This window comes from Podarcis gaigeae, assembly GCF_964106915.1.
Source record: "Podarcis gaigeae genome assembly, chromosome: 2".
NCBI lineage: Eukaryota > Metazoa > Chordata > Lepidosauria > Squamata > Lacertidae > Podarcis > Podarcis gaigeae.
In genome coordinates this window covers 42,136,800-42,161,147 of record NC_139679.1, presented here as the reverse complement: position 1 = coordinate 42,161,147, position 24,348 = coordinate 42,136,800, and the positions used below count along the sequence as shown (strand labels likewise).

The following is a 24,348-nucleotide window of genomic DNA, read 5'->3' as shown; positions in this document are numbered from 1 at the left end:
GCGACTACATCAGCACAACAAAAAGAAAGGATATTTTGGGAGAAATACACTGGCTGGGGTTTTTTTCCATGTTAATGCAAAAAAGGTCTATACCCAAATAGAAGGGTATATTGAAAATATTAGATCCTTATGGGCCTTGTGGTCCCTGGAATACTTCTGCATTCTTGATCACAGTATGACAATGAAAGTGATTTCTCTTTAATGCATTCAATTATTGGAAGACTAAAAATATCCCCTAGGCCTGGTACTGCTCTGTTCTCTTTTACCAAGACACATCTTCATCCTAATATGTTGCATTTCAAAGACAGCAATAAACATTTCAGTATGGGTTACCCAGTCCCCAGGCTCATATTCTCTATTTCCATCATAGCCCTGTTATCACAAATGAAAAACTCTTAGCTCCACTGCCATCATAAATCAGTTTTTGAGAAATTAAGCATGAAAAATTCCAGCTACATAATTTTTCATCCTGAAGAGAACAAACCTATGAAGCAAACAGATTTTTGTGTGATGGATTAATGCACACATCCCATGGGAAATGCAGATATTAAATAATATATTAAGAATTCCACTAACACACACACTTTGAGTTTATGCTCTGCCTGATAATACATATTCACTCTTCAAGACAGAAGCTAAGGTATTATACAAAGCAAGAGAACACAAGTGCCTTCAGTATTTATGTTCCTAAATCCTCATTTAAGCAACTCAAGCCATCCTATAGCTAGGAGGATATACATTTCTTTTCCAGTCCTGCGACTATTGGTGAACCCTTGTCCATCAGTTCCAACACAAGTCTAATGCAAGAGAGGCAAGGGACTCCAGCATCTCTGACTGAATACTTGGCAATGAGAATCAAACAGACTGGGATGCATTCCCCTCCACCCTCAAAGCACACAAGTGAGATTTTGCTGAAGTATCCAAACTGATTTGTTTCATGCAACATTCCTTCACTTTTCATTTCATCAGGGCTGAAAGAATGCACAGATCATGCCAACTTGGCTTCAAGAGCCATAGAGCTCAATCTAGCCAATATGAGCTCGCACCTTATCTTTATTAAGTTTTAATTGCATCAGGCATTGCTGGCATTTTGTCCTCATACCATAAAACAAAAAATGGGAGTCCCTCTGTCACCCCTTCCCAGCCCACAGCATGAGTATGATCTCACACCTCTCTGACTCATTTTACAGGTAGATGACTTAAGACCAAATATATCCTACTCTGTGTCGCACCCCTGCAGCCCTACTGGAGAACCACCAACACATGCCTAACTTTCTAAAGTGAAGCCCCCTTAGCACCTTTTGCTGTGCTTCTCTTCAAGGCTCATTGCTGAAACTTTGGCGGTAGCACCACAAGCCTCCTGTGACCTGTTACTAGATCATCAATCCATGTTAAGGAATCACTGATCTATAAACTGGGTAACAATGCAATTTAGAGACATCTGGGACTCCAAGAACACGCCATAATTTCATTAGAAAAAAAGGGATACAAATGATACACTCAGCCGCAGTTGCTTGCGTCATTCCTTTAAACTTGCAAATTTGATCGCAGTTGCCTAACAGCTTGTAACAGCTGTTACAAGTCTACTGCCAGAATCTCTCCATGCTCATGTTGCACACCTGAACGGAGTGTCTCGAAATAATTCACCTTAAATTGGTTTCCAGAATACCTAAGTAACTCAAACCAGTGTTGGTTCTGTATATTATGATGTGGCCCAGGGTGCACCATCCTGTAATGTTCCAGGAAACTGGGATGATTTTTAAGCATTTAAGTTCTATGTAAAGTTTTCAGACATCGTGATTATGTGCAGTCTAATAAATCTGCTGAAGATATTAACACTTCTTTGACTGTTTTTTGCATGAAAATCCAGGAATTATTTTACCATTTGACGGCAAATACAATGCTTCTAACCATGATTCTAAACTTAAATGAACAGCACAAACCTAAAGCACAGCATTGTACAATAGTTATGGAGTAGCATATATTTGGTTTACTTGTAAAATGAGTCCTGTGGGTATGTCTATCTCCTACATACACAGGTAGGCATTTTTACATGCAGTGAGTTGGACTTTCGTGAGACATGATCAATTACCACCTAAAGGCCACTCAGCTTTCTGGTAACTCTCCACAGTGGTTATGCAGATGTTTAAAAAGTTAAACAAGAGTATCTCCCAGTTAATTTCCCCCAAGAGAAAACCCTGATGTACTTATCCATACCCTTCCTGCAAATCCATCAGCCTTAGAACATGGCGAACACTTTCTCCCAGAACAGAGAATAGTTATTAACATGTTGTCTCTTGAAATTCGCTGTAAGGCCCATTACTGCACTTAAATGAAGGGTGTTTTTCAAGCTCTCTTTCTCACTTAACCTACCAGTAAACATGGGAAACCATTAGTTCAAGCTGCCACAATTAACTCTCAGCTTTCCCTTCAAAGGCTTGGAGAGTCTGAAGCTACTTATCATGCAAACAGCCTAGGAGCCTCTTTCTCCTTGTGAGGCAACAGGAGGGGAAAACTACTGAGTTAAGTAGATTATTGGGGAAGGAGTCACACTCAGCTGCCCTATGAGATGATTAGACCCTGGGAAATGCAGACTCCAAATCTCCTGCTCCTGACAGTGAACATTCATCAACTGCATTTGGATAATCTGCTATCAAGAACCTTTAAAGAAGCTTCCAATACTCTTCTACTAATGGTATGGCAGGTGGAAAAGAACACACTTATTTGTGCAAAAGAAAGCTTCATCGCTAGCTGCTGCAAAAACAGCCTTTTCAAAAATGCAGATGCATCTCTGGCTAAATCACTCTGATAGATCATGCCCACTAAAGACACACATACATGCCCTGGCAAGAATGGGTGCTTAGAAAAAACTCTGCGGCTGTCTTGACACCAAGTTACACTGCCTGATTTTACCAGTTCTTTCCTCCTTATAATTCAGTCTTGAACATTATCAGCCACAAACTGGAGCCCAAATATTCTCCTCCCTTTCCTGATTTTGTAGCTTTGGTTATCAAATTCATTTAAGAGAGAAAATAAGGGAAGAGTGTTGCCTCTTTCCTCTCAGCCTACTTCCTTCCTTACACACACTTTTCTCTTTGGTATGTTAAGCGTGCATGAGAATTACCTGTGGCTGAATAAATGATGAGCCTCTTTATAGGTTTACATGCACAGAAGGAAGCTTGAAGCATAGCATGATGTGAAAATAGCCCACTACTCATGTGCTATTCAGCAGAAACTGTTTTACAGGAAGAGTTCAACAAAATGAAAGGAGATTATCCATGAGAAAGTAGATAGGACCAGAAAGTGCTCAGATAAAGTTACTGAGAGGAAACCTAAACAACCAACCCTAAGCTACTTCCTCAGTCCTTTGGTGCAAACTGCTAAGGACAAGCGCTGCAGGAGTCCAAAAAGGGACCCTTGCCTGATCAACAACAAAAGATAAGCAAAAGGCTTCCACAAGTAGATCATATAGTTGTTATAAAACAGCCACAGGAGTGCAAACTGATTATTTAAACTTGCAATTGAACTTTCCATACCTCATTCATTCACGAAGAGAAAGAAGGCCATGAGGTAGTGACTTGTCGAAGGGCTTCCGGTGTCCAACATTTAATCCACTGAACCACCTTGTTCAGTGATGTTGAACAAGCTAGCTAATGAGGGGAAGGGATTTATACACAGTGATGTGTAAGCAACCAAACCCTAAAGTAGGAAGCTGCTATTACTCGTACAATTTAAGCAAAGCCAATCTCAGTTCTGCATTGAAAAATCCTTAAAGAAGGATTTGCTCTGCTCTACAGTAACTGAGGACAGAAAGATGCTCATATGGATTCAACAAGAATGGATGGAAGAAAATATGTAGAACATGTATGTATTAAAACTTTGAAAAACATTAGAAGTAGTAATCGTAGTAATGAACCCCAAGGTCCCAAGTCATACTCTAATGCCTATAATGCAGCCTCTCTCAACCCTCAACTACAACTACCATCATTCCTGATCACTGGTCCTGCTAGCTAGGAATGATGGGAGTTGTAGTCCAACAACATCTGGGGACCCAAGGTTGAGGGAGGCTGCTATAAAGTATAAGGGATTTTGTTTTGGGCACTCACCCTTAGTTTTAACTAGGGTTGCCTCAGTTAATCAGAAGTCTGACTGTTTCTCTCCCCAAAAGAACTTTAACTGCAACTCATTCCAAATGCAACTCATTGTGGAAACTGCATGGCAGCAAATTAAACCTATGAATTCACCTCATAAACCAGAATCCAAAATGACTGTACGTTAATTCAAATCTCTGCCTAATCCTGTTGTTTTCTCCCTGCCCTACAAATGGCAATAAGTTCTAGAAAATGTTAATCCATGTGCAAATATTTTTCTCTTTTCTGTGTGCACAAGTATCAGCAGAGAGAATGAAGGGCTAGAGCAGGGGTCGGCAACCTGCGGCTCCGGAGCCGCATGCGGCTCTTTAACGCCTTTGCCGCGGCTCCGGGGTGGAGGCGAGGGGAGGAGGCGCATTTTCCTTTGTTCCCGCCCCAAGCCTCGCGCGCCCGACGGGAGCTCCTGCCGGGCGCGCAAGGCTTGCAGACACTCGCCCGAAGCACGGGGAGCCCTCCGGAGGGCTCCCTGTGCTTCGGGCGGCAGGGTGCCGCCCCAAGCCTCGCGCGCCCGACGGGAGCTCCTGCCAGGCGCGCAAGGCTTGCAGACACTCGCCCGAAGCACGGGGAGCCCTCCGGAGGGCTCCCTGTGCTTCGGGCAGCAGGCTGCCGCCCCAAGCCTCGCGCGCCCGACGGGAGCTCCTGCCAGGCGCGCAAGGCTTGCAGACACTCGCCCGAAGCACGGGGAGCCCTCCGGAGGGCTCCGCGTGCTTCGGGCGGCAGGCTGCCGCCCCAAGCCTCGCGCACCCGACGGGAGCTCCTGCCGGGCGCGCAAGGCTTGCAGACACTCGCCCGAAGCACGGGGAGCCCTCCGGAGGGCTCCCTGTGCTTCGGGCAACAGGCTGCCGCCCCAAGCCTCGCGCGCCCGACGGGAGCTCCTGCCGGGCGCGCAAGGCTTGCAGACACTCGCCCGAAGCACGGGGAGCCCTCCGGAGGGCTCCCTGTGCTTCGGGCAACAGGCTGCCGCCCCAAGCCTCGCGCGCCCGACGGGAGCTCCTGCCGGGCGCGCAAGGCTTGCAGACACTCGCCCGAAGCATGGGGAGCCCTCCGGAGGGCTCCGCGTGCTTCGGGCGGCAGGCTGCCGCCCCAAGCCTCGCGCACCCGACGGGAGCTCCTGCCGGGCCGCAAGGCTTGCAGACACTCGCCCGAAGCACGGGGAGCCCTCCGGAGGGCTCCCTGTGCTTCGGGCAACAGGCTGCCGCCCCAAGCCTCGCGCGCCCGACGGGAGCTCCTGCCAGGCGCGCAAGGCTTGCAGACACTCGCCCGAAGCACGGGGAGCCCTCCGGAGGGCTCCCTGTGCTTCGGGCGGCAGGCTGCCGCCCCAAGCCTCGCGCGCCCGACGGGAGCTCCTGCCGGGCGCGCAAGGCTTGCAGACACTCGCCCGAAGCACGGGGAGCCCTCTGGAGGGCTCCCCGTGCTTCGGGCGGCAGGCTGCCGCCCCAAGCCTCGCGCGCCCGACGGGAGCTCCAGCCGGGCGCGCAAGGCTTGCAGACACTCGCCCGAAGCACGGGGAGCCCTCCGGAGGGCTCCCTGTGCTTTGGGCAACAGGCTGCCGCCCCAAGCCTCGCGCGCCCGACGGGAGCTCCTGCCGGGCGCGCAAGGCTTGCAGACACTCGCCCGAAGCACGGGGAGCCCTCCGGAGGGCTCCCTGTGCTTCGGGCGGCAGGCTGCCGCCCCAAGCCTCGCGCGCCCGACGGGAGCTCCTGCCAGGTGCGCAAGGCTTGCAGACACTCGCCCGAAGCACGGGGAGCCCTCCGGAGGGCTCCGCGTGCTTCGGGCGGCAGGCTGCCGCCCCAAGCCTCGCGCGCCCGACGGGAGCTCCTGCCGGGCGCGCAAGGCTTGCAGACACTCGCCCGAAGCACGGGGAGCCCTCCGGAGGGCTCCCTGTGCTTCGGGCAACAGGCTGCCGCCCCAAGCCTTGCGCGCCCGACGGGAGCTCCTGCCGGGCGCGCAAGGCTTGCAGACACTCGCCTGAAGCACGGGGAGCCCTCCGGAGGGCTCCCTGTGCTTCGGGCAACAGGCTGCCGCCCCAAGCCTCGCGCGCCTGGCGGGAGCTCCCGCCAGGCGCGCAAGGCTTGCGGACACTCGCTGGAGCTGCAGGCTGCTGCCCGCAAGCCTTGTGAGCCTGTGGGAACTCCCGCCGGGCTTGCAAGGCTTGCGGATAGCTTCCTGAAGCCTGGAGAGCGAGAGGGGTCGGTGCGCACCGATGCCTCTCGCTCTCCAGGCTTCAGCGAAAGCCTGCATTCGCACCATAGGACGCACACAGATTTCCCCTTCATTTTTGGAGGGGAAAAGTGCGTCCTATGGAGCGAAAAATACGGTATATAGCATGTCTTTGTTGCTGGCTGATTTGCTGCTATTGCTTTGCAATTTGCAGCTACTGTTTTGAAGGGGAGTGAAGAACACACACTCAAAAAAAGGTAACTTGTTAATATAACGTTTATTTCTATGAGGAGGAGTAATTCTGAGGGGTCAAACAAAAAATAATTAAAAAGTGTCAAAAAAGTTATTTTTATAATGACGAGGATAACATTGGGCTAAGAAACAATGTATGCAGTGTTATATTTGTTTTAAATGTCGCAATGGTTTTGCGGCTCCCAGTTGTTGTTTTTTCTTCGGAAACGGGTCCAAGTGGCTCTTTTTGTCTTAAAGGTTGCAGACCCCTGGGCTAGAGCAACTCAGCTTGAGAGTAAACTTAGAAACTCCAACCCCCAATGTTCTATTTTTAATATTGCTATGAAAGAACAAAATTTCTCAATACGAACGCCTCCACTAAATGCCTCCCTCTCTTTGGAAAAAGAAATATACAGAGTAGGAAACTCTCCTTAAGATCCAAACACGTGGAATACTTTAATATGGCATGTGTTTATTGAGATACCTGTGACTTAGCCATGCAGGGCTTCATAAATAACCACCATGAATTGTTCTTAAAAAGCAAGCATGTAACCAGTGGAATTTTTAAATATGCAGGTAGTGTCTCATACCTCATCATACAAGTAAAGTTTTGCATAAGCTAAGCTTCCAGGCATGTTCACACAGAGCATATTATACAATCATATTCTTAAGATAATTCAAGTATGAGTGATGACCCCCCCCCCGCCCCAGCACCAGGAAGGTCTTACCTTCCAATAAGAGTTGCAGCAGCTAATACTGAGTGTAAGGGAAAAAAGCACCCATGGCCACTAGGGACATTTCTAGGTTAGGTATCTGATCTTCTAAGTGAGTATGAAAGGAAGGAAGCACTGCATCTTCAGTCTTGTCTGCCTTCTGCTTAAAGTCTATTCCACCTTATCTAACCACAAGAGCTTTTAGATGCTGATTCACAAGTGGATCTCCACTCCCCAAAACAGAAACAAGAATGGTGGGGAAATAGACTGAACAGCTGTTAATAATACCCTCTTATACCAGTCAGAAAGGAAGAAGAATCACCTCAACCCCGCAATATGATTCAGAAGGATGCTACTGTCAAATGGCATCAGCAGGTATAGTAGCAACAGCTGAGATTGTCCACTACAAGCAGAGAAGTCTCTGGGCCCAAATCTGGCCTAAAGCCAGAATGAAACAGATTTAAAACTACCAGTCTCATGCAGGAATGCACAGAGTTAGACTCTCTCTATCGTTGTGCCCCATGAATGGCAAGTTAAGAGCATGGTCCAAGTTTCTTCTCAGTTGCTTTTCTAGCAGAGACATCACCCCTACCTCGAGGGTAGCCAACCTGGTCCCTCTAGATGTTATGGACTGCAACTCATCAACCACAGACAGCATTGCCAATGACGCAGGGTGGTCAGAACATCTGGAGGGGAACACAGCGGCTGCTCCTGACCTACCTCATCCAATCATGTTCACAGCCTATGGGATAGAGGATAGAGAGTCCTTCAAGTGCCTATCCAGGCCACTTCACTATTCACCTGTTTGACTTCTCTCCCCTAAACACAGTTACAACTACCAAGACCTCTGATGAACTGAGAGGCAAAGGTCACTTCTATAGGCATTAATTCTCATGCAAATGAATAGAAAGACCTGACCTTATGGCTTATCTAAAACCATAACCAGGAGTTTAGGTTTTTGCTGAAAATGGAAGGCCAGCCATTAAGCTTTGGACAACACTCTCAAAGTGCTAGGATTTCTCCTGTGAAAAGCCAAAATAACAATGAAACTTTTTTTGTTAATCATTAAAGTATTAAAAATAAATCTCACTCCTCTAGAAGGGAACATCATAGGTTATAAATTGTATACCTGGACTCATTAATATCTGGGTATGAAACCCCAGATATAGTCCCACATACAGAAATGGACCCAGTGTTGACTCCTTGAGGAAAAGTGTTTGCCCTTTGTGGTTTAGCCTCTGACCTTCCTTAAGGCTAAACAATCATCCGCTGGAAAGTGTTACAAAACCTCTTCTACCTCCCACTGGCTTTTTATTTATACACACACACGCACACATATATAAAGGTTGGTTACTCTCCAGTTCCTAAGAAAGGCTCCCTCCAGCTCCTCTCGCTTTCTCTTGGGGGTGTGGGCTCACTTCTCCGAACAAGAGGATGACCTCCAGCAACATGGGGCCTGCACTTGCTACTGTCTTCAGTTTGGCAACCCAACACAAAGGCAGTGGGCCTGGTATATACAATTTTGGGGCCAAGCTCCCTATTCACAGAAACAGGCTCCCCAAGAGACAAAGCCTGCAGGATTCTTAATTAAGTCTAAGTGAAAGACGGCCTAACCACATCCTGCTCACATCTTCTGAGTACCTTCATTCTGGACTTCAAACAGCCACAGAACACTGCCCATCAAGCACGCCAAGGCATTCACAGCCAGCAACAAACAATCCCCCCCCCCCTTTAAAATATAGAAAGCCTAGTCTTCGGCACTGCCTCTTCAGCCTGCTCTCTTTTGCTGCTGATTTTAGACATGTCTCTGGTTTGTAAAACAGGAAACAAAGGGACTTCTTGTGTGTCAGAAGCCCTCCAGAGGGTCTGCATTTCATTCCTCCCTCTCCAGGCAGTGTCTGGAGAGCTCTTTAGCCCATTTCGTCTCATTAACATTTCCATGAAGGATCAAAGAATATATTAAAAAAAATATCTAAGTATTAAGTACAATTCCTGCTAGGGAAGCCGCATAAACAGATACGTTTAAGAAACCTGTGCAAATTCCTTTGCCCGACCCATTTCTTTATTAGATAATTGTCTCTTCGCAAGAACAACAACAGCTTTTCTTTCCACTGAGCTGCCCTTTCTACAAATCCTGTGAAAATCTTGATAAATACATTCCATTGAACACCCCCCTCCCCAAAACCAGCAAACAATTTCTGTTTTCCAAGCTTCACTGTGATAATGTCCCTTGCAAACAGAAACCAATTATTCCCTGGCAGTAAGTCACCCGCAGTATGAATTGCTGTAATTTTGCCCCTTTTAGCAGCTGCTCAGGGTGGGCTGAGAGGTGGCTGTGGTAATGAAGCACGGATGAATACTAAAGAAGCACTGAGGCATGGCATCCTGTGGAGCAGCAGTGTTTAATTTTTCCTAAAGTACTTTCTTGCTCCAGGAAGCAAATCAAGGAGATTTATGTGTCAGAAAGGGAGCTTTCTACTGTATATTTGCATTCACAATCCCAACCAGAATACGAATTTCTATGCACCTGACTAGCTTGTAAAAAACTTTCACCTTATGTTTTAAAAGTGCTAACACACCCCTCCCCCTCCCTCTCCACAATTCTTTGCTTTCTCATTAGAAATGCCCAGCAACATCCGCCAGACAAAGGCACTGCAAACAAAGTGTATGGAAAGGAGTGAGAGGGGGGGAAATTAGGGAAAACAAAAAAAGAAAAGAAAAGAAAAGAAAAGAAAAGAAAAGAAAGACGTGCAGAGGAATTCCTTTTTTCACTGATCTGTGGAATACATTAATATCCCAAACTGTTGGCACAGACTCGAACGCTCAGATGGGTGACAATGCAAGCAATGACTCTGAGTCTGGGATCTTCAAATAAACCTCCGCTGCTGTCATGGCCACCGGGAAAGAGGCTGAGGGCAATATTCGCTGACCTTCATTTCGTTGTTTCACCAGACCTAACTGCTGGACCTTTGTTTGCCTGTTACTAGGAGTTCCTCTTTCAAAAATGTCAGCATTTCCTAGACGATACAAGAGCCAGTTTATTAGGTAAATAAACCCACCCTAAAGCAGTCTCTCCTGCTCCACGATGAGAATCCACGGAGAGCAGAGACAAGGAGCAAATCTGAACCCTCGAAATGAAGGGAGAGAGAGACCGCAGAACTTTGGAGCGCATTTCAATGGCAAATATGAAAAGGCCATCAAATGTTATATTGAGTCATCAAGGAATATGACTGGGAAGACTGAAAATTGCAACAGAGAAGACCTTTCGAGTAACCAGGGATTTGTGTGGCTTATGGCACTTTCCATGAAACACATATGCACCACAGAGGTCTCTGGCCCAGACTCCACAGACCAGGATGAATACAGGGAAATGATACGTGTCCCTTTTTTCCAAACATTACAGTCCCATGTACATCTACAGGACAGGCATCACAGATCCACAATGTCACTCACCACTGTTTTGGCAATCGAATTACTTTGCAGTTATATTTCTCTAGTGAAAGCGGCGGGGGGGGGGGGCAATTTATTCCACCCTTCCTTCTTTTTGAGGACTCCAAAGGGAGGATAGAGTTAACTGAACACCATCTACAGCAGCAATGAGACAGTGAAATCCACCACACAACACCGTGGATTCAGATGCTTTCCTCAAGATTGGCCTCCTCATTTATTTGAAAAATAAATTTTTCACTTTCATTTTATTTGAAAAAATGGTCAATACCTCGGCCCCAGATCATAGCCCAACAGTAGGGCTGCAGTTGGATGAAGAGCAAACGAGCTGGTCCCTCTCCTCTACTACACAAACAGGCCCTCAGCATGAATGGCCAACTGCACAAACTATTGGTTTATGTGACTGTCGCGCCATTTTCTTGAAGTTCAGAAATGCTACAGATCAGTCCTGCATGTGATCAGGCACTCATGAGGAAGGGCCAGTTCACACTGCACATGGTTTCATGTGGTGGAGGGAAAGATGTGTGCACTGCTCCTAATGGCTCTCTCGGTTTTGTTTCAGATATGAAAAGAAAGGAGGAGGAGGGAAAGGAAAAGCAGCAACAGCAACAGACTGGCTGGTTGGATATGTGAAATCTTTTAGGTGGAACAAGGTATGTTAACCAAGGTATCTTTAACCGAGAAAAAGCACCCTGGATGTCCTTGCTTTTAGGAATGAAATACTATGAATCCTTATCATCTCTATTTTGGAGGCTGACATGCACCTTAAGATTGCCCTTATAAGTGGGAAAGTCTTTATCCTGGACCTTTCCACCATCCTTCTACTATCTGCACCCTATATTTCTGCTGCCTAGCATCTGCTTTTGAAATACCCATCTTTCTGGTGAAGGGAATTAAAGAGCTTCAAAAAAACGCATGCAGAATCAGGAAAGCGGGCCACATATGATTTTCACCCAGCTCCCACAAAACAAAACAAACTAAGTCATGATCTCAACAGAACCTCAGCACGATAGCCAATTGTATTTTTTCTCTCTGTTTTTAAAGGAAAATTAAACAACCACCTAAAATCACAGGGAAGCCTCCACCGACTTGCAGGATGTGCTATAAAATAAACAGCAGGCGTCAAATTCTGATTATCACATTTCTGCACTTTTTCCAGAAATATCAAGCAGTGATTTAACTCCTGGACACGTATCCTTGGAAACCAAACTATAAGCAGCTGCCCCTGGATGTTCACACAATGCCAGGTTTCCCCTCTTTGTATTCAAATATAACTAATTACTTGGCCTTTGAAATGATAGATGGGTGAGGGGGCGTCCCGGGGACGCACCCCAGCCCTCCAATGGCAGAGCCAGATTGCCGGGTCTAGCAACAGCTGCTCCAAATCCCCCACGAGGTGAGAGCAGGCACCAGAGAGGCTCTATTTGAACAGCTGCATATGCAAATGTAATTAACTAGGTGTTGCTGGCCTCTTCCGCTCACCCAGCCTGCATAGGCATGCTAGACCCCCCTTACCCATTGCTTTAAGGTGAAAGGCTGGGCGGGGGGGGGGGACACACAACAGCATTTTCTCACTAGACATGCCAAATCCTCTTCTGAGTTTCAAGAAAGAGTAAATAACAAGGATATAATTATGAGTATCAGATCCAAACTGCCTACCAGAGTAGTTCACAATCCTGCGTCTTATCACTCTAAATTTTTAGATTTCTGCTCTTGGAAGCCTAACGAGACAAAATATTAACTAAGCTTGGGGTTTATTTTTCTTTGGGGAGACTGTGGGAGTTGGAAGGATTTTACTGTCCAGACTATTTCTTTCTGAATGCTTTCACCATGGACTTCTGCCAAGTGACAAAGAGGTTGCTCAGTGATTAAAGCATTGGGATAGAATTCCAGAGATACAGGTTTAATGATAGCCATGCCATGGGGCTGTTTGGGTGACCTTGGCAAGTCAAGCAACTTATCCTTTACTCCACTTCACCAGAGGAGAATGGGAAAAGGAGAGAGCGCATCTGATGGTGGTGGGAGGCGAGCATATTAGGATCTGTGATGCTCTTGACAAGATATAAAGAAGAAAAAAATATGTATGAAACGATGCTGTCTTGTGAGCATCCACTGCTGCTTAGGGTCTTGAACTCTGCAAATCATAGCATGCTGGGCACAATTATCTGAGCTTCTGATTAACATGCCACAGCAGTTGAAGTCCTCAAAAAGCACAAACATTTTGACAGGCATAAGGGGATGATATATGAGTGCAGCAGTCCCGGTGTCTGAATCTGAAATAAATGACAGCTCAGCAGTTACAGGGCCCCATTGCAGCCAAAGGCCACTGTTGGCCACCATCCAGACAAGTTATCTCTATGTCTCAGGGCCAAATTAGACTGATCTTAACTTCATGAATGAAATTAATGCACATTTTTATTATGTAAATAGCAGCTGAAATAAGAACCCACCTCCCATCTTACAAAAAGAAGTTACTATGTTTTTATGCCCTTTCTCCAAACTTGGTCCATTGCTCTGCTATCGGTATGAGGATTCACACACACTTCATAGCATAAGATCTGCCAACATCACAAACCAAATGGTAGTAACATCATGGAAAGTGATTCCAAATACCCAGATAGCTGGGCTTAGGGAACATGAAAAGGAGCAAAGAGAAAAATGGAACAGCTCATAAACCAGGGAAAAAAGTTGTTTCAGGGAAATCATCTTTTGGTTCAGACCCAAGGCAATTGTCCGTGCAGTTATTGGAAAGAACGCTGGCACAATCTTCTGGCAAACCGGCCACAGGAAAGGCTGACTTCATGTCACACTGAACTAAGCTCCCCGCAATACTAAAAATAAAGCGGATGGAACTTTCACTCGTCAAAATATATATACTTTGCATCAGCTGAACAAACCTGATTACTTGCAGCCCTGAATTTATCAAGCCAGTTGACTTTCTGAGAAAAATAGCCAAAGAATGTGGGTACTGCACCAGAATGATGAATAAGGTGAGAGCTGGGGGCATACTCCTACTTTCTAGGGACATTATTTTAGGATGTCACCCACATTTTAAAAACCCCACAGATTTATTTAAAGTTTGCAGCAAAGTCTGAGGAACACCGTAAAAAAATAATGTTCCTGTAAGAAGTTAATACAGCGCAGCGCATACCGATTTAGGTGATAGAAATTAAAGCCATGATTTTTGTTCTCCCCTAAAGACACCATAAAAACTAAAAGCAAAGAGACATCTCGCTGCGATGCCACCTTGTGGAACAGAAGAAAATGGGAGGTTTTAATACAATGCATTCCTATATCTTACCATTCATATGCATTTCTAGTGAGCTGGAAGAACTGGCGGGAAAGAGGGGAAAGCGTGGAGGATAGACTAAGTCATCTTTAATTGTCTTTGGAAATATCAGATGAAATATACCTTTGTTCTCTGACTCTTAGCATTTCATAGAGCCAGGTTGCTAGGTAAAATCGAATCAATCTGAAAAGCAACTGCCATGTGCTTGATGATGGGGAAAAAGTATCACTAGCCTACACTATATGATTTCATGACTAGATACGGGTGCAAATCCCTGCTTTCAGATTCAGAACTCAACTACACAGCAATCTGTAGCGGTTTAATATCAAATGGCTGACTGCCACCAGGCCTAAGATGTAAATGCTAATAATGCTAGCACAAACTGTATGCTTCTGAAGCTCCCCCCGCCCCCGGTACCATGGTAAAGTTGCTAATAAATAACAACGACAACATTTATAGCAACATCTAAAGCCAGGAGATCAGACATTTTCCATCATCATCCCCTCCACCCTGCAGAGCCACCATGAACCACCACTATCTTAACCAAGTATATTATGTTTATTAAATATTAATTTCCATTTACTGTCCGCGGCATTGAAGTCTTTTCTGCCAGACAGAAGGAGGGATACAAATACTTCTAACAAACACAGGATTATTCTTTCTAAGTGCAGTTGAAGAGTCTAACTTGATGGCCTTCCTTCTTTTTTGCTTAAGTCATTTAAGAGACATTCAGTATTAAGACATTCAGTAATTAAGTGCACTGTGAACACAAAACTCAACAATAAAGATCAAGGATTCCCCTGCCCCACACAATTGGTTTTACATCTAAGTCTTTTGAAATTTAACACATGCAGTTATCTGAAACATCAAGGAATCGTAGAAGAGTATTCAGTTGTGTTTTATCAGCCCAACCAGTGTTTCATACTGTTTTGCACTAAACCAGGGTTTCCAAATTTGGGTCCCCAGCTGTTTTTGCACTACAATTCCCATCATCCCAGTGGTCAGGGATGATGGGAATTGTAGTGCAAAAACAGCTTGGGGCCCAAGTTTGGGAAACCCTGCACTAAACCAATGTATTATATGGAAACGAAATGGTGCTAAATATCCTATACCTATCATGTGCCAAGAAAATAAAGATTTACAATTATGTACACACGTGGCTTAACTGGCAACATACAGTTTATTACAGGCATAGGCAAACTCCGGCCTTCCAGATGTTTGGGACTATAATTCCCATCATCCCTAGCTAACACGACCAGTGGTCAGGGATGATGGGAATTGTAGTCCCAAATATCTGGCGGGCCGGAGTTTACCTATGCCTGGTTTATTATGTTTGACAATATGGAAAGTGCAATAGTAGAAACACAAATTGCAACATTGGTGGCCTTCACATAAGAGAACTCTCTGCTTTGTAGGGTATCTGTAGGCACAGACATTTTACCAAATGGAATCACTTCTACAAATAACTCCCCTTCTCTATATGAGGATACTAATTTTACTCCTCTTCTATCATGTCTTCTTTTCTCTCCTCACTCTCTCAAAAGCAGTAGCTGCTTAAACCGTGCTTAATTAACTGCCATTAACCATTACAAGATGACAGTGAAAAATTATTTAGACTGCTTCAGGCCAATAATTAGAAGCTACAAAATGGCAGCTATTTTTTTAAAATAAATATTTAAAAAGTAGACTTTTAAGTCAAACCATATCTTACCACAAGAAGATGATTTTCTGTCCACTGTCATTACACGCTTGGTTTGGTTGCGCAGCTTGTTGTCGGTATTTTCTACTAAATTGGTGATATCGTCGATGATTTCTATTAAAAAAGAGATATCGTTATATAGTATTAATATCCAGGTTTTCCACCATCACACCCAAACAAATGCAATGTCATCATTTTATGGCACCCTTCCAGCAACCAAGAGCTCTGCAGCTTTGATCTAACTTATTGGCATGGCAGCCCTCTGAGGAAGGTTAGACAGATGGCTGTTTTAAATGTGACAGAAGCCAAGCAGAAGCCACCCAAAAGCATCTCGGTAGGTGTAGCCCATGTGGATGCTGCACTTAGCTAGCATAACGGATTAAGAATGTGCAGACACATCTGTTCCTTGGCGCATGGTTAGTAGTTAGAACAAAATGCTTTATAAATTTAGACCAGAAGAAGGGTGAAAATTTTATCTGGGCTGTTTGGAGTGGCTGCACAGAACCTCCACTTTTGCAATGGGCAAGGATCACCCCAAAGCTACCTGCAAATGACCAGAGATTAGAAACTGGTCCCACACATTCAGCCCTCATGCTATTTGCACTGCACTCTATTGCCCCACAGATTTTGTCCAAACCTGCAAATGGAAAATATTTGCACCTTTGCATATTGGTATAAATACAATTTCTAAGGCTCAGTTATAATTGAGAATAAAAACTGAAGCATGATCCTGTTTAAACAGCTTCCTTATAGAATATCTCTCTTACAGCTGTGCCTCTTCTCACCAATATTCCATTTTTCAGCACAAATAATGACATCATGACTATAAGCAAGTGCTAACTGCACTTTGGCATTTAAAAAAAACATTTACTTGCTTATTTGATTCCAGCTGAGATTCAAGGTGCAGGTATTGATCTATGTAAATAGCAAACTCCACTCTCCAAATCTGGATTCACATGTATTCCCCCAAAATGGGGGGTGCAGGGGAGTGGGAGAGACTGAGCATGTTCAGTGGACACAGAATGCTGGCTGACTGCTGAAGGAAGGCAGGGGGCAGAATGGAACATTGTAGGGAAGAGGGATAAAGTGAAATGAGAGGGGAAAGAAGGAACAGCTGCCTGGCATCCTGGCACTCCACACTTAGCACAGGTCCCACTTGCACTGAGAAGCATAAGAACATAAAAATATGTAGAGAAAGAGTTTAACATTCCAGTTTCTTCAGAGATGGCATATCCAGGTGAAGAGATCATAGATAACGGCAGAGAAAAGCATCTCCTAAGGATGCCATACATCCACTGAAAACTCATCAGGTTCACAAGGGTGACTCTGTATAAAACAGCTCCTTACAGAATGGGTGGTTTCCATCACAGACCTCGCAGTGGATTCAAAGTGAAAAAACAAGGAAAATTATTAAGCAGTACAAAAATTAGCAAGCTGCCAACATCTGAGTGAAGTTTCAACATGTTGTCTTCCAGTTGCAAGCCTCCTGCTCTTGGATATTAGGTCAACGTTTTAGTAAATTCAATCCCGTCTTCACATATACAGTCAGTGTGGCAGGGGTGAGGCCAACTGACAGGTGGTAGGTTATGAAGTAATTTATGAGGAAAAGTTTCTACTAGTACCTTTGCTCAGTTCAAACGATGAAAATTCAAAACTGATGACTTTCACAAGTTACACAGTCACATTAAAGTAGTTTTTAAAACAAAAAATAGTGTCACTGTCTTTGAATTATGTTTTTCTGGCTTCTGGAGCACAAAGCAGAAAACTGTTTCCAGAAAGAACAACTGCCGCGTATAAATTGACCATGTCTCACTTTGAGTCCATTTACAGTCAATAAAAAAGAGGAATTGTACAGCATTTTCTTGAGCAACCACAGTACTTGCAAGATCTCACTGCTTAAACTACCCCTGTAGTTTGTACATTATAAACACTTCACTTTATAAACAGTTACATCTATGGGGATGGTTTACATTTGGAATAACAACCTTACAAATGATATTGTACTTTATTGTATTTCAGTAGCCAAGAGTGTGAGCTGTGAGTTGCCTGCTAGCCTCATCCACAAATCCACTAGATAATCTTGGGCAAGCTAACATTCTTCTTGGTGTTAAGCCCTACCATCAGTAATAGAGAGGGGAAATACTGCTGTACCTTACAGGGGTGTAGCAAGGACTGCTGAGATTATGTGAAGTGTACTGAATTCCTGAGTGTTCCATGTATACTATACATTGTATAGGAAAGCTGTCATTCATGGCAAGGCGCCACTGTGGTTTCCAGGTAGACCAAGCCTGGAAGTCCCTAATCTTTATGAGCCCAAAATATGCAGTCTGTGTGAGGCATCGATCAGGAACCCAGGACATTACAAAATGTTAAGAAAAAGGAAAATAAACAGCCTTCCCTTCCATCACTCTTCTTTAACATGAATTCACCAGGAAAGAATTTGGAGGGGGAAATGGGTAGAGAGGGAAAGAGAACTCTGTGAAATTCAGGGCAGATGGGCAATGAAGAAGGAAAACTGGAAACTGCTCAGCTTAAGAAAATAACATTTTTGTTCTGTAGCAAGTAAAATGCTCCTTCTCTCCACCCCCACGGGAGAAGGAAGATTTACTTGGTTACATCCCATCCTGAATCAGAGTTTCTGTCTGTGTGCTACTCAGGTGTGCCCTCTCCCAAGAGGCTTGAGAGTTTTTATACTTCTGAACCACACACAGAGTCCCAAGCATGGCGGGATTCTTATAGTACTCAGAAGAAAAGCAGGCTGCTTGCCATATAACCTCCTCGTATTTGTACTAATTGATTTTCTGATTTATTTAAAATATGTAAAAGCCTTACTTGGATTTGGCAGCTGCCTTAAAGAACAGGCTTCACAGTTCTTGCCCACTGAGTAAGCCAAATACAAACTGCACTTGCAAAATGCAGAGGGGAATGGATTTAGCAGCAGCGCTGGGTACAATTGCATCTTAGCTACAGATTAATAAGACTATAGGAGAGAAGGATTTCCTTTATTTCAGTTCAGCCTTTCTTCCATTTGTGAGGTTCCAAGCCAGGCTCTCATTCAGACTTTATGATGTTACAATGTGACGCACCGCTGCCACTGCACATCGGGTGCCACAGCTGCTGCCTTACCTCTTGCATTCTGGCGTCATGGTGGGGACTGGACCAGGGCCTGCACCGCGGTGGGGACTGGATCAGGGCCTTGTGGCAGAGGCAGAAGCCCAGGTCCAGTGGCTGTGCAAGAGTGAAAGAGGTAAGATAATTGGTGGTTGCACCCGGTGTGCAGTGGCAGCAGTGCATGGTGGCAGCTGCGGAGGAGGCAGAGGCGGAGGCTGGGCACCCACGGGCACACATAACTAACATTTTGTGGGAGCCCAGGCACCCGAAGAGATGGCACCTATGATTTAAGTGCAGGCAAACACACATTGTTCCAAAGGGAAGGAATGATAGTGGACAAAAGCAGGGCATGGCACTGCCCTCAGCACTAGACATAACAGGTAACAGAGGCAAAGAATGCCACTGCTCCCATCTTCTTCTTCTACTGCTGCTGCCACCTCCTGCAGGTAAACGTTATTGCCCCAGAACCTCAGAAACCACGCTTTGACATAACATGGGGGGCTGAAATTAGTCACTCTTCTGAAGTTCTGTATGGAGGAGGAGGACCAAGTTCAACATGACCTTCCACCATCTGGCTGGCATGCTGTATCAGGGTTGGGTGAGCCTCTCATTGCTTCTGCAGAACCCTTTAAGTTTTCTCCATCTGGAGATGGCAGCAGCTGTGGAGGAACAGCTGGATCTAGGTCTCGCATATGATTTGCTGCTATGCATACTGAGCTGCGGGAGGTGGCAGCAGAAGTAGAAGAAGATGGGCACTGGTGACAAGCAGGTACATAGTAGCAAGTCTGGTGAGGAACTAGGATATTCTTGTTTGAGAAAACTGTCACAGATTTCCTTCCTCTCACCTGTAATGTTAGCCAATTCTAATGGACTGATTTGATTTTTGTTGTGTGGCTAAAGTGCATTATTCTCATTATTAGAAACTGCCTCTGTTTCATGAAGAAGGGACTATAAATTATAAAAAGAAATGAATAAACGTCCTGGAAGAGCAAGAAGATGTCATCTGTGATGGAAAACGATGGGGAAAAAATATTTTAAAAAGTCAGGCGGTTAGAGATGTGAATCTGCACAGAGGGAGGCAAGACTGAGGGAGAGATACCTGAGAGACAAAAAGATCACATGAGACAAGCAGAGAGTATGTATAGAGGCAGGTGTGGGAAACCTTTGGCCATCCACATATTGTTTGACCAACTCTCCCTTCAGCCTTGACCAGGCTGGCTGGAGGGCTGTTGGGCATTGTAGTTCAGCAGGTTCCCCATCCTAATATAGACAAATTGCAGGTCTGGGTGATGTGGACTGAGAAACAGATGAGCATGTGAAAGAGATTAAGACTACATTAGTACCAGGGGTTCATTTTACTAGTATAGTGGCAGGAGAAGAACACCCCACACCTACCATTTTGGTTATGATGGAGTACACAAATAAATTGGCTGGCAAACCAATGAGTGACAATGCAGCCAGCCTCTGCATGGATGGCATTGGCTAGCTGGAATCAGGATGCCTGGAAGCCTCCCAGTAGCTTCCTCACTCAAATCCCTTATATTTATTCTGGAGGTACACCGTGTAAAACCCAGCTTCTCCAAATAGATCTATATCAACAGAGTAATGTATATCTGTAAAATATACACCACAAAATTAGTCATGGGACATGGCAAATGTATGTATACTGGAACCGGGTTGAAGAAAAACATCTCAAAACCTGAAGCCCAGAACATTTCATATCATACCAAGAACATTACAGTATGACGAAGCTTAATCTGGAGGCAACCCAGTCTCCATAAGCCACTGCCACCATCCAAGGGAGCACCTTAGAGTGAAATGCCAAGGAAATGAATCACGCAAAACACCAGGCTACACACTTCAAAACAACGCAACATTATGCTCAACAGAAGAAAGCAAACATTGTGTATCATGCCAGTGATGAAAAAGATTGTGGCCAATGTGCACATGCGAAGCAGAGCGCTTTAATCCTGAGCACCAAATGGAATCTAAAGCCCAAAGAAAAATTTAAAACCCAAAGCAAATGAAAGCCATAAATTCTCACCTATGCCCAAATAATGGGAAAGTTTCATAAATGTCTAAGAGGAAGCAACCTATAAGCAGCCCTTTACACAAGAGCTAGTCTCAAATAATAACAAACGGAAGCAAGTTGTGCTGATATAAACTTTGCTTTCCTCAGCAAATGCTTAGAGGCAATGGTCTTGACATCATGAGAACGACCTTGCTAGATTAGGCCAAAGGCCCACCTGGCTCAGTATCCAACATGAGTGCAACAGCTCTCTCCCCCATTGTGATTCCCAGCAACTGGTATTCAGAGGCATACTGTCTCTGACAGTGGAGGGGTAGAACATCTTGGTAATGGCTAAGTTTCCTCTTTTCAAGTCAAATGTGTGTGTTAGGTTTTCTTGGCAACTGTCCCTTTACATATATATTGAATTTGATAGCACTATGGTCCCTATTCCCAGTCTGCTCAACAACATTTAATCATGCACCAGATCCCAAGAACTGCTTAAGATTAAGCCCAGGGTTATTGCCCTTCTGGTAACCTCCGTGACCAACTATTCTAGGGCACAGTCATTTAGGGTATCTTGAAATTTTATCTTTTCTTCATGACTGGAGCACATATGCACTCAGTCTGTGTGAGGGTAATTGAAGTCACCTGTTACTACAACATTTCCTCTTTTGAATGTCTCCTTGATTTTATTCTCCATCTGACTATTTACTAAATTTAGCAAATAATAAAATGTTTGTGGAAAGGGGGTTGTTCATTTGTTTTTGTTTTTGTTCTTGTTTCCATTATGTATTTTGTGTTCTCCTTTTGTATTTTTACGTTGTGAACCACCCTAGGATTTTTGGTATACAAATCTACAAATGAATGAATGAATGAATGAATGAATGAACGAATATCGCCCTGAACATTTTGTTCAACTACATCTCAGCTAAAGCATCCATGACAGATGGCCATCCAACCTCTGCTTAAAAACCTCCACCTCCCATCAACCTTGGCTTGTATAGTCAATGGTCAGGAGTGATGGGAACTGAAGTACAGTAACATATCGAAGGCCACAGGTTCTCTACCCTGAAACTAAAGAAATTATTTATATTTGCAAAATTATTCCAGAGAATGAAGAAAGAATAACTACGCACCATCAGTTACAGCAATAATCATCACTTAGAATGAGTACTTGGTGGAAAGTGTAGTGGGGCAAGAACTGAGCTCAGAATCCATGAATATTAACTGGAGCCCTTGCTCTCCAACATGCACCAGGGATTTTCTTTTCCAGCTGCTTATTTTGTTTTATTCAAACAAAACACACAAGCATTAATTTTAGTTGTATTTAATAGAATAATTTCCCAGGAGAATAGTTCAGGAGAGTTTTAGAGCAGCTTGTTTCCAAAACCCATTACTGACTGGCATATACCACAGCATCTGCGTGCCAACCAAAATAGGATGCTTTAATGTTACTGGAACTACTTTCGTTCCAGATGTGTTGAGAACTCCTGGTGATATAATGCAGGCAATAGCTGTATTTACACAAGGTAGTATTTTGAGTATCCTTTTCCAGTTATCTTGGGTAAGATAACAGACCCCTTAATTGGAAGCATTTGAATATAAAGCGAGGTCACTTGTTTCTCCCCCTCATTCTTAAAGTTTTCCTTGCTTTGCTGTTCATTAAAATTGAATGTGAGGCAGACCAACAGTTAGCAAAGCAACAGATCATAAAAACATGAACATCTGCAATCTGAAAGACCTTAACAAGAAACATTGCATGGGCCACTCCAACTCATGGGGGCAAAATGTTGTGGTCGTGTCACCTTATGTAACTCCTCAAAGCAAATGAGCCAAATTAGACATCTCTGCACATTATTATTTTTTTAAATGCAAATAGGAAAGGCTAGTTGATAATGATCACAATTTGTATTGGGAGGGAACTCCCCCCCCCCCCCGGCTGTCACCCTGGATCCAATGGAGAATTGCTTTCCAATGCAAATAGCAGCTTCAGCAAAATGGTTATCATGAATGCAGTGGAGGAATATGTTAAATTTCACACCCTTGCCTTCCATGATCCCGAAAATATACAGGAAGCCCCCCCTCAGATGATATTTTAATTTCTAAAATGTACATATTAAATGAAAAGATGCGTGCAATGTTACATCTAGTTTGGCCCTTAGATGTTCAACAGAAGCAGAATTAGGACTGCAGTGGTGCAGTTTTGGTACTTGATTAGGGTTTAGGATAAAACAGAACACGACTTGACCAAAGTGGCTTTCCAACATGCTAGGTCAGGTCACATTCCCTTCTAGGCAACCTTCAGGGGGGCATATGCCAATGCTGGGCAGGACCAGAAACCAAAGTGAACAGAACAATAAATGTCAAGCTTGCCTTTGTACAATAGACTATCTTTTATGCACATTCCTCTCTATTCCCATCCAGGCAAGCAAGCTGCATTATCAGGGATATGTTCTAATCTAGTCAGACATACATACTTGAGGAGGATGCAAAGCAGGGCCAGTGAAGGGTGTGGCCGGGGTAATATACCTAAGAGGAGTGGTGAATATAAGCACTGCCTATGTTGTTACACAGAAGGTTTTACATTAAGGAAGAGGCTTGGAAAGAGATGGGGAAGCCGGATAGGAGTTAGTGGTTTTTAGCACACAAATACATTCTGTGACTGACAGAGTTGAAAGCAATTACCCTCTCAAGAACTAGCTAGATGGGGCTTTAAGCACATGATCTAAGAAGGTGCTTGGACTGGTCACATCTTGTCTACAAAAAAGCAAAAAGTAGTGGAAGATGTTGCACGGGATGAGGGCTAACAATTTGGGGCATTCTCCTGCTGATAACTTCCTTCTCCCCAACTGTTATTTCCCCACATTTTTAGAAGTTATGAGTAAGAGCATTTTCAGAGGGTATTGATTTTGGTAAGAAAATGGCATGGGATAAGAAGTAAGCCATCTTCCCACCACTTCATGGCCCTGATAAGGATCAGGGACCTTTTTGCAAACAGAGAGGCATGGCTAGTCTGAGCACAGTTTAAAACCATGTGTTTAAAGTCATGGCCAGTTTGAGCCTCAATAATTTGTTTATGGGCAGAAGCCATCATCCTGGTGCCATTCTCCTTCCAGCTGAAAAGTTAAACCGAACCACGGGCCTGAGTACTGTCAGTCTCTGGTTCCTGCCATCTATTTCAAGCAATTGTACACATTTATAATGAAGCTGCAGCCTGTTTTCTTTCCAGCTCTGTGTGCATCGTTTCTCCGTTCCACTCTGTTCCCACTGTGGGCACACAAATCAAAACACAGACAAATACAAACAGCAGCTGCAACAAAAGTAATTTAATCTAGTTTAAGCTAAATAATCAAAGGGAATTAGCTGCTCCAATCCTTTTTCCATCCCAAATGGGATGTGGATACCTTAACTTTGACTGCATTCTATTCTAAGCATCGCTTACCCCAAACTGGTACACGAAGTCATTTTGATGAAAAACAAAATCAAAATATGATTAATTCTAATGCTAGTTTGAAGCCAGTTTGAAAACATGAATA

At 44.3% G+C, this 24,348-nt stretch overlaps 1 protein-coding gene across 1 annotated transcript in view; it reads right to left on the bottom strand.

Annotated features, from left to right (window-relative positions):
* Positions 1-24,348, bottom strand: part of STX8 (syntaxin 8) — a 74,963-nt gene that overhangs the window by 7,740 nt on the left and 42,875 nt on the right. The window contains exon 7 of the mRNA XM_083725960.1: positions 15,703-15,804. Coding sequence (XP_083582086.1) covers positions 15,703-15,804 — 102 coding nt within the window. The remainder of the gene's footprint in view (positions 1-15,702; positions 15,805-24,348) is intronic.